Source organism: Vigna angularis, chromosome 1 (assembly GCF_016808095.1).
Source record: "Vigna angularis cultivar LongXiaoDou No.4 chromosome 1, ASM1680809v1, whole genome shotgun sequence".
Classification (NCBI taxonomy): Eukaryota; Viridiplantae; Streptophyta; class Magnoliopsida; order Fabales; family Fabaceae; genus Vigna; species Vigna angularis.
The window spans coordinates 63,075,317-63,085,873 of NC_068970.1; the positions used below are offsets into that span (position 1 = coordinate 63,075,317).

The 10,557-nt window shown below is 33.0% G+C and overlaps 2 protein-coding genes across 2 annotated transcripts; one reads left to right on the top strand and one right to left on the bottom strand.

Annotated features, from left to right (window-relative positions):
• The first annotated feature begins 471 nt into the window (after positions 1-471).
• LOC108347367 (profilin-1) lies at positions 472-2,458 on the top strand. The gene is made up of 3 exons (XM_017586554.2): positions 472-711; positions 1,149-1,286; positions 2,031-2,458. Exons 1-3 carry the CDS (start codon positions 589-591, stop codon positions 2,163-2,165), a joined length of 396 nt encoding a protein of 131 aa, XP_017442043.1. The 5' UTR covers positions 472-588; the 3' UTR covers positions 2,166-2,458.
• A 3,354-nt stretch (positions 2,459-5,812) lies between these two features.
• Positions 5,813-8,922, bottom strand: LOC108346251 (glucan endo-1,3-beta-glucosidase 13). The gene is made up of 4 exons (XM_017585275.2): positions 8,583-8,922; positions 6,613-7,887; positions 6,272-6,302; positions 5,813-6,152 (listed from the first exon to the last, which is right to left on the bottom strand). The coding sequence occupies exons 1-4, from the start codon at positions 8,635-8,637 to the stop codon at positions 6,011-6,013; spliced, it is 1,503 nt and encodes a 500-aa protein (XP_017440764.1). The 5' UTR covers positions 8,638-8,922; the 3' UTR covers positions 5,813-6,010.
• Positions 8,923-10,557: the final 1,635 nt, after the last annotated feature.

Here is a 10,557-nt window from a genome sequence, read left to right on the forward strand (position 1 = left end):
CTTGGAGAACTTGTTAAAAAGTTTAACTGCTCGTAAGCACGAACATATTTCCAAAATTCGTCACATATAAAGTATAATTTTTTAATCTAACCTATTGTAACTATTTGTATATGTAAAAATATGAGATGGTATGAATAGGTCATTATGTTATTTTAATCATCGTCTTCCAATTTGAATGGCTAGATAAAGTGTGTTTTATGATTCAGCATTAAAACAAATTAGCTTAAGTATATCTAGAGTAGGAAAACCTCCATCAAGTAACAATTTGGGTTGACATACACACGTAACTGGATCATATTCAATTATAGTTACAAACATCGTGATATGATAAATTAAAAAATGTCTTCTTCTTTTTTCCTTTTTGGAGACTTAAAATTTTACAATTCCTATATTTTCTGCAAGGTCTGAGAGAGTGAAAATAGGGTAATGTGAAGGGCGTAAACGTAACTTTATCGCTATATATAGTTCCGTGATATCAACGCAGCAGCTGAGGAAGAGATATAGATAGATATACAGAGATATAGAGATATACTCCAAATCCGATCACCGAACACTCTCAACCAGAAAATCCCCAAAACAATCTGAACCATGTCGTGGCAAACTTACGTCGACGACCACCTTCTCTGCGAAATTGAAGGAAACCACCTAAGTCACGCCGCTATCATCGGCCAGGACGGCAGCGTTTGGGCTCAGAGCTCCGGCTTTCCTCAGGTTTTTGTTTCCATCTTCGCTTATTCTTTTCCCAATTCAATCGCCTCCTTTCGCTGTTTATTCTTAATTCTTTACTCAAGTCTCTAGATTCTCCGATCTCTGCTCAATGCCTTCGCTTATAAATCAAGCCAAGATTCCAGAACGATCGCCTTGCAATACAGTTCAAATTTAAGGGCATGTTTGTCAATATGCTAAACCTGATCCGCAAAGGAAACCAATCCGAATTGACTTGGACTGCACTTAGTAGTTTTGAGCTGTTGAATACAACAACTGTATTTTAATCTGATGTTGTCAGTTTGATGCGTGCTTGCTTGATTGATTATCTTATTATATGTGTCTCATGCTCTTATGAACTCCGCTGTTAACGGATCTGCTTTTGTTTTTGTTGATCTGTTGTAGTTGGTGATTTAATAACATGTGGGTTTTTGTTTATTTAGTTAAAACCTGAGGAAGTATCTGGGATCATGAATGACTTTAATGAGCCTGGAACACTTGCTCCCACTGGATTGTATATTGGTGGCACTAAATATATGGTCATCCAAGGTGAACCCGGCTCTGTCATTAGAGGCAAGAAGGTAACTACTCTTTATGATCTTTGCTTCATTTTGATTGCACAGATTCATATATAGTTTGATGATGATCTGGGCTATGTGATGACAACGGTGCAGTTTCTGTGAAGATATTCATTTTTGTATGTTTTTACTGTATAGACTGTGGAGTTAGTTCCAATCATACTGTTGTCTAAACTATGATCTGGTTGAGATTTCAGTCTTTTATTTGGGTTGTGCTTGCAGATGGTGTGCTGCAGTAATTTAGTTTTGCTTGAATATGCTGTACTGCAGTAATTTAGTTTTGCTTGAATATGCTGTACTGCAGTAATTTAGTTTTGCTTGAATATGGTGTACTGCAGTAATTTAGTTTTGCTTGTACACGGTGTACTGCAGTAATTTAGTTGGGCAACTGCATGTTGCCTCTGATTTAATTCGTACAATGTCTAATATCTCTTTTCCAAAGCGTTTCACATTTTCGCAATCCATCTAAGTGATTGTGAATTTCTTATCAATCAAGTTATAATTTTCAAGCAAATGGATATGTACATAGATACCTTTAAGCAGAGTGGTTATTGTTTGCATCCTCTGAACAAGTAAATACTGTGCTCAGTGTTGTCTGATGTAATTTTTGCCTCAAATTCAATGAAATTTAATGAGCATACATCAGTTGTATTTCTTGCACATGTTGGTGCAGATATATTCTTCTAGCATAGTGTAGCCATTATAGTTGTAATATCAGACTTTAATTATCTATCCCCGTTAACCCAGGGTCCTGGTGGTGCTACTGTCAAGAAGACCGGTTTGGCCTTGGTCATTGGCATTTATGATGAGCCCATGACTCCGGGTCAATGCAATATGATAGTTGAAAGGCTTGGTGATTATCTCATTGAACAGGGTCTTTGATTCCCTCTTTATGACTTGTTATAGTTGAAAGGCTTGGTCATAGTGCATATTTCATTGGCTTCTGTACAAGTTTTTGCTTCTACCTCTACTGGAATGCTTTGATTGCAGTGTAATAATATTGTTGGGTATCAAAAGTCAGGGCATGTGCGTGTTGCGAAGAAAAAGTGTTTTGGTGCTTAAGAAATTATGACTATTATTCTCTATGATTGTACTTTTTTAGTGGGGTACCTGTATACATTACACTGGTTTTAAATTTTATTGATATGGTATAATGGTTCTCACATTTATCAGAAGTTGGCAGATTCTTATGCATCTGGCAGATATTCTTCCTTCATATTTATATATCACTTGGTACTCCTACCTCCCTTTATTTATTTTAAACGTAAATTTATATAAAACCCCGTTTAGGTCGAGTTTTAGTTTTATGATTCAAATTTTTTAACAGAAATTTTCGTTTATGGTACCGCTAGTTTTTGTTAAATTTGATTTTGGTTTGTATGTTTTTGTTCTATTTTTAATAGCACGGTGACGAGTGATTATTGGGATGACTATGTAAAAGATTATTGTTAACAGTAACAGGCGTTCTTAATAGAAAAATTAAATTTATAGCTTTTTCTTTATTTAGAATTTAAATAAATATACTTAAAAAGAAATATGTCATTATTGTAATTTATTTTTTTAAAAAGTGATCTGTGTTTGGAAATTAAAAATCTGTGATAATTTTGTTTCTTCCTGCATCGGCATCTCTTAATAAAGTTGTTGACGATTTGGGCTTGGATTTGATTGTCATTGAAAAAATGTGTTTCAACGGATTTCAAAAACTCTAATCTGTAAGAGAATATTTTGAAAATTTTAACCAATTTTGAAATTTGTTAAATAAAATTTAATAAATTTCGAAATTTATTAAAAAAAATGTAATTTTGAGACTATTTTTAGAATATAAAAGTGAAGGAAAAAATGTGTCGTTGGGTAGGCAGAATATGAGGAGACATGAAATGATCCATTTTAGAATCTATTCTTAGAAAAAAGATAGTTAATACAATTGGTACAGATATAATAAAGGTTGCTTTTAGCCGCTGAGGTATCAATTTTTTCTCGTTTGTTTAAAAATACTGTCGTCATTGCTTTTTTCTTTTTTCTCAAGTGTCACCTTTTTTTTAATCGGAAAGTTTCCATGCTCAGGTGTCATCCTTTTCTCATTTGTTTAAAAATACTATCGTCATTACTCAGCTATTAAAATCGAAAATGTGTTTCTAACCATATTTGTTTGTTCTTGTTCGTGGTTTAGGATCGGAAGCTAAACCAAAATACTTTTTCGTTTAATAGATACTGACATCGGGAATATAAGGATCCATAAAAGACGAAATATGAGGTTGTGAATTCAATTTTTCATATTAATAAATATTAACAACCTAATAACTAATATTATCGATAAGAAAAATATAGATTCGGGCATAATTTAATAAAAGATAGAAGAATCTGTTGAATTTTCAAGGTTTGAGTCCAAAGCCCTTTCCCAAAGTTCGTCACTGTTCTATTCTTTCCTTCAAATTCAATATTCTTGTATAAATTCTCTTTAGAATTGAACCAAATCAGAAACGAGCATTAGTCACGTTTATATTCTAAAAGAGTCAAATTAGAAAAAGAAAACAAAAATGTAAACCAGAAAGAAAAGGGCATAAAAAGTAGACAAACAATGCACCTTTAAAAGTCTTTGTGTTTATTTATAGGATAACGATACTCTGACAATATTTTCTTAACAATATTTTAATATCATTTATGTGTCATTATGTAATTGGTTCATGTTGGTGTTTATGATTATTATTATTGATTGTGGAATAATTTTGGACCAATTATAGAATGACACACGTAAATGATGTTAAAATATTGTAAAAAAAAATGTTGTCAAAGTATCATTATCCTTTAAAGTTTAAGTATTTCATTTGAAGAGATATTTTAAGAGAAAACATTCTGCATACACAAATATACAATAAAAGACATCAATAACAGAAACAACATGTACAACTGAATCATAAAAGTACTATTTTAAACACCACAAACCCTTTCAAAAATCTCTCTTGTAATTTTTTCTGCTAAATAATAGAGAATTAATATGTTATAATCCTTAGTTGAGACCATTCATTGCATCATTCTCCTTCCATTAACTTACCTCAGTCTGCCAAGGTAGAAAACGACACACCTAAACTTCAAACCAATAAAATAAGTAACTTGGTACCATGACAATTAGCCATAAAATAGGTTGTAACATAGTTAATCCCAGTTAATCCTCAAGCTTAGAACAATAACTTAAAACAACTTGACCTGGAAATAGATTTGAATTTAAAATTGTTTTCAATGTCATTATTGGAATCTAGTAATCTAATATAGTGCTTCCTGAGGTAGCTTCCCCGATTTTCTTAATATTTGACATGATGTTAACAACGATTGTGTGTAAAGCATAACCAAGCACACACTTGTAAACTTTCTTAGCTATTTATTAAACCAATACCATACTACTCTGCACATAATTTGAATTTGCTTCTGAATAACAATGAAACGCAAGTGTCGAAGTATATTGTTATCTCAATCAAGTGAAATATCAATCAATTGGTGTAAATTCAAATATCTAACTTTGATACATCTATCGGTAAAACTAAAGCCAACTACCACAGGTTGGACCAAAAAAACTGGACCATCCACCAAGAAATTTGCATTAGGTCTTAAGTTATGTCTAGTTGGCTCAACCTAACTCCTACTTGGGTTGGGTCAAGATTTCCAATTTACTTTCAAAACATGGACTAACTCAATCCAACTAATTTTTCAGAAATCTAATTTCCATTGCAGATTCTCTACTAGTGGATTTCCATTTTTCATTTTAATGAATAAAAGAATATTGGATAGAAAGTTGAAAAGACCCATTATTACTACTAAAGTTTCTCAGAGCAACAACCCTACAATTTCCTTTCATTTAGAAAACCTAACAGTTTCCTAAATCATTGCTACAGAACATGCTACGAATGCTACAGATTGTTGGATGGTCTACACGGGTTCCCTATTTAATAATTCACTGTGGTTGAACCAATAACAATTATAGTGTTATATAATAGTATATTTCTAAATTTGAATAAATCATCTTTTACATTACTTTCAGAACATTTCTAAATCTCATACATAAACCTTTTTATTTACGTAAAAAAAGCTGTAGATTTAATTTTTTTGAAATTATTAAAAAAAAAGCTCAAAGAATCGTTCAGAAGTTATTTTTAATCGGTTTGACTGGTTTTAGAACCGCTCAAAGAACTCTAGATTGAGTTAAATTCGTCAATACAGTCAAATTTTACAACAATGATAATTATTGTTGCATAATCAATATCCTCATTATTTAGTATTTGACCTATGTGCAGTTACATGAATCTTAGCGCATTTAGAAGTTTAAACTTCCCTGTCCTGTTTTACATGCTTGGTTGGCTTTAGCATCACTGATATTAGAACTACTGTCACATATTATCTCCAAGACTCGGGATAATCTTAAGAACAATACGAGACAGTGAGGTGCAGCAACGCATTACACCGCATAATTTAAGATAAATTAGATGACAAGGCGTTTTCTTTTATAACTTGTCACACAAAACTGGTACCAAAGACTGTTGGCCTATCACTGCTCTAATGCAGTGAAGAAAAAACAATTCTTATATAACAACAACGGAGTTTACACTTTTTTCTGATGCGTACATTACACAGCATATCAACGCTTTCCACTAAGCTATTACTTCCCCATCCATGTCTATTGCAGCATACATCTAAAACAAAGCAAAATCGTGCTGCACTTTTAACAATCTAGCTTGTCAGTACGATTGAATATTCATCAAGGCGGAGAGACAAGTTACAAGAAGAATAGTAAAAACTGATGTTGAATTTCCGTTCTGTGAAGAGGATGAAGTTGAAGAAGACATTGCTGTTGTATTGCTTGTCACAGTTTTATTACTTCTGCAAAAGAACAATGGAAGAAAAACCCAAATGTCATAACTGATCCTAAATTGAATTTGTATAATTTAAGGTCAAAAAATAAAAGGAACAGCCAAAGATCATGCCTATATTGAACTTACCCAGCTCTCATGTAGATGCAGTTGTCATAGCCTGCAGAATAGACATTAGCTAATCAGTGACCGAAAACAATCTACCATAACAGTTAGGTACGAACAAACAACATAGTAAAACCAACTTTTGGACACATTCATAATAACTATGAGAGCAGCCAGTTTGACAGATATCAAACAACTTCCCCATGATATCGAACAGATGTCCCTCTACAGATTAATACTTTCTTCTGCTAAAATGGATTTCTATTTTACTAGCTTTCTCCAACAGTTTATGGGAAAACAGCAGATGACAAAACACAAACAATGAAGATAAATGCGGTATCAGAAGTAGGTTGTGATGAACGTACTTGGATCCTTGTCAACTTTTATACCCGTGCCCCCAAAACTGCATGCAACATCAGAAGCTCCGTTTTGCTGATAATAGCTATTAAACGCAAAAGATGCATGTGAAGCTAGGTTATCTGGCTCAAAACATGGCTGACTAGGCTGTATGGCTGTACAGTCCACGTTGCCAGGACCACATGCCCAATCTATTGCATTCTGCAAGTCAATTTGTGAGGCCTTACTCGAGGCAATGCACCATGTGGTTCCATTGGACTTGGTTATATTTGCCTGGGTGGTCATATCAACCGCACCCCGCCCGGTGAAATCAAGGCTATACACACTTGTCTGGTCGGGATAAAATAATCCCCAGTTTCTCTCAGATTCTAAACCGGGCTTCCTATTTTCATTGAACAATGAGAAAAGGTAAACATCTAGCTCCTCTCCGGGCTTTGCAGGAGTACCGGTATTGTTGATAACATGCCTTATCAGATTAGTATTGTATGTTTGTGCATTATCAGGAGTTGCAGCTGTCTCCTTAGGTGATCCTTTGGAAGGCCAACCTGTCTCAGTGACCATGACCTTAATTGTTCTGAAGTTTAAGGCCATCAGTGCAAAGTAAATAGCATCAATCTGGGCATCAAACATGTTTGTATACAACAAACCAGTGTTTGGATCAATCACTTCAGAGGATGCCTCAAAAAGGGCATAGTCTAAAGACACTTTACTAGGGGAGTCACGGTAAGCATAATATGGATATATATCAATCATAAAAGGTGACTGATTCTCTGCAAGAAATTCTAGCATTGGCTTTAGGAAATGTGCATGACTGCTATTGAAAGCCCCGGCAGAAGGTGGGAAAGATCGGGACAAAACCCCAAGGGAATGGGTACTGGAAACTTTAATCTTTTTGTGCAGCCCAAGTTTCTTGAGTGCTGTAAGCACATTGGTCATGGCAGGCACAACAAGTGAAGAGGCATTATTAGGACTCTCAGTGACTTCGGCACCAACAGTTATGTACGTGATCTTAGTGGCAGGATAGTAAGGAAGAACACTGTTTTTCAGCCACCTATCTGCATTAGATTGGAACTGAGACAGAGACAACAAATCTGAATTCGGAACCCCAATCATAAGCTCAACCCCAGTGTTTGCAAACGCCTTCAGAACCTGTATATTAGAATCGTAAATTCTGAGATATTTGATTTTGTGAAGTTGAACCAATTGTGCCACCTTATCTGGTGTAGGGAGGTCATCAGCGCTTCTTCCATAGCAGACCCCAATAAAACTCCCAGAGCAACAATCTGGCACAGAATATTTCATAACATTAAAATAAATAAAATTATGCAGTACAAAGATGACACGACTTATTCATTGAGAGTGAAAAATGCTAGCTCTGCTAGCTGTATCTGCAAGTCTAAACAATCAATCGTTAAGTTCTTTCATTCCATAGACACAATGCAAAGTGCAGTAAGGTAAAAGTGGCAAAACATGTCATCTTGGCCTTTAAAGTAAGCATGAGCAAAATAAAAGCAAGACTTTTAGCGGGGCTTTCAAAGGTTAAACCCATAAAAAATAAGACAATACTAGGATGAAGCTAAAAAACCCAGCATTTAATTAAAACTGGGTTCTATCGACCATTTTACCAGCTCTATCTATAATAAGGTGTCACGCAAAACCAAAGTATGATGCAGCAAATGATCTCTACACACGAACTGTAACACAAATTGAGAAAGAAGCACTACCCAGTTGAAAGGGAAGGGCTAGGAAGAGCTAAATCAGACACATCTCTTTAATTAAAACCTTACCTCAGGTACAATGGTTAATAAAGAGGTAACTGCAAGCATAAATCTAGTTTTTATTAGAAGCGTTGGTTCAAGTGAGATCATTAATTATTTCTCTATTGACATGTGTAAAAAAGGAAAGAAAAATTAGAAGCACCGACATTGTGAGAAGCAAAGTAGGAAAAGGAAAAGACGAAGAGATAGAAGATACGAACCGAGAAGCAAGAGGAAAAGTGAAGCCGCAAAGATGAGGGTGAAGCGAGTGACCATTGGTGAGGGGAACAGAGAGTGTGAAGTGAAAGTTGTTGATGTCGTTTGAGGATGTTGTGTTGTGAAGAGTGAAGAGCGAAGAGCGAAGTGCGAAGTGCGAAGTGAATGTTGGGAAAGGGGTTTTGTTACCTAACGTTCCAATGCTGAGAAAGTAACGGCTATTTGTTTCTCTTTCTCTGTTTCTCTGTGTCTGTCTGGAGATTGGAGCTCGAGAGTGGCGAGAAGGACATTATGTTTTGTCCACTAATGCATTTTTTTAAGTAAATAAATCCTAAAAAAAATAAATGCACATAGAAACAGAGAGGGAGGGAGTATTACTGTTTCTTTTTTGTGTTTTCCTCCAAATAATGTTTTCAGAATAGTGCTCTGTCAAGTATGGTTTCCAGCAAAGAGGTTTATTCTGTGAAAAAAAAAACATAAAGATTACCTCGGTATACATACAAGTTTTTTCATGTTTCATCAATATAAATTATTTCCAATGTTTCCGGGTTAATAAATAAAGTTGAGAAAATTAAGTAATGTAAAAAGAAAAAAATTGTAAATATTAAGTATTAGAGTTTTATGTTAAAAATGGTGGTAGTTGTTTTATATGGATAGTTTATATTTTATAAGAGGTAAATCTTTTTATTATATTTCAATAAAGAATTTCCAACAATAATACGAGAGTTCATTATTTTTCTTGATATTTGATTCAAATAAATACAATTATGTTTTAGTGTAATATGATTCATCATCGCTTAGAATACTGAGCTAATATGTTAAGATGAAAAGATGGTAACACGTGAGAATAAAAAAACAAAAATATTTTCATTGATTTAAAATACGTCAATATAGTAACAAAGAAATAATAAATTAATAAAAAATACACATGTGTCAAAATGTTAAAAAAAACTATATTAACGTATCATTACCTTAATATTAATAATAAATTATAAATAAATTATAACGCAAAAGGTGTTAAATCTTCTTCAATTTATTACCTATGAATATGTTACTCTGCAAAGGTGGTGAACTGTATTTATTATTTTGAACTGTATTAAAAAAAATCTCTATTTTCCTAAACCCTAACAAAAGCGAAAACATACTATTGCGAGTAAATCTCTCAACTAACCTAACCATTCAACATTACCCTTTCATAATTAGTGTAGAAATATTGAAACACTTGTGATTAGATGAAGAGAGTGTTTATAAGATATTACATTACTACTATTTATATAATGCTTGTGATTTTTGTAGTATTATAATTTATATGTATATTGCATTTTTTTATTTTTATCTACTCATTTAATTATATAACGTGTAACATAATTTTAATGTAAATCATAATTTATCGGGTAATTACGAAATTATTTTTGAATTTTGTAGTGAAGAGTATAAAGGTATTCGTTAAAGAATTAATGAAAAATCATTACAAATTTATACATTTTGAAATACTTTATACATTTAAGTTTCAAAATATGATACTATTAAATTACCTGTTTTTAAAATTTTTAATAAAAATGATGTGATAAAAATTATAAAACTGATATGATACAATATTTAAAAAATCTTATTGAAATAATCTGGAGGTTCTAAAATTAATATTCTATATTTTGGTTTACATTTTATTCCTATAGGTTTTCGAATTAAATTAGTTTAAATTTCTCATATTATATGGTATTCATAAAATCATCTCAGTACATGTCTAATCGTCCTATTAAAAGTGTACTGATGTAAAAAAAATAGAAAGTAGCATTTGTAAAATATTATTTCAAATATTATGAATAAAATTAATTTGGAATGCAGAAGAAATGTGATGAACTTACATTTCACAGCGACAGAGAATTTATTATGTGAGTGCAACACATCACAACACAATACAAAGGTGTCAGAGAAAAAGCAGCGGTCCTGAGTTTTATTATTCAATTCAGTTTATACGTC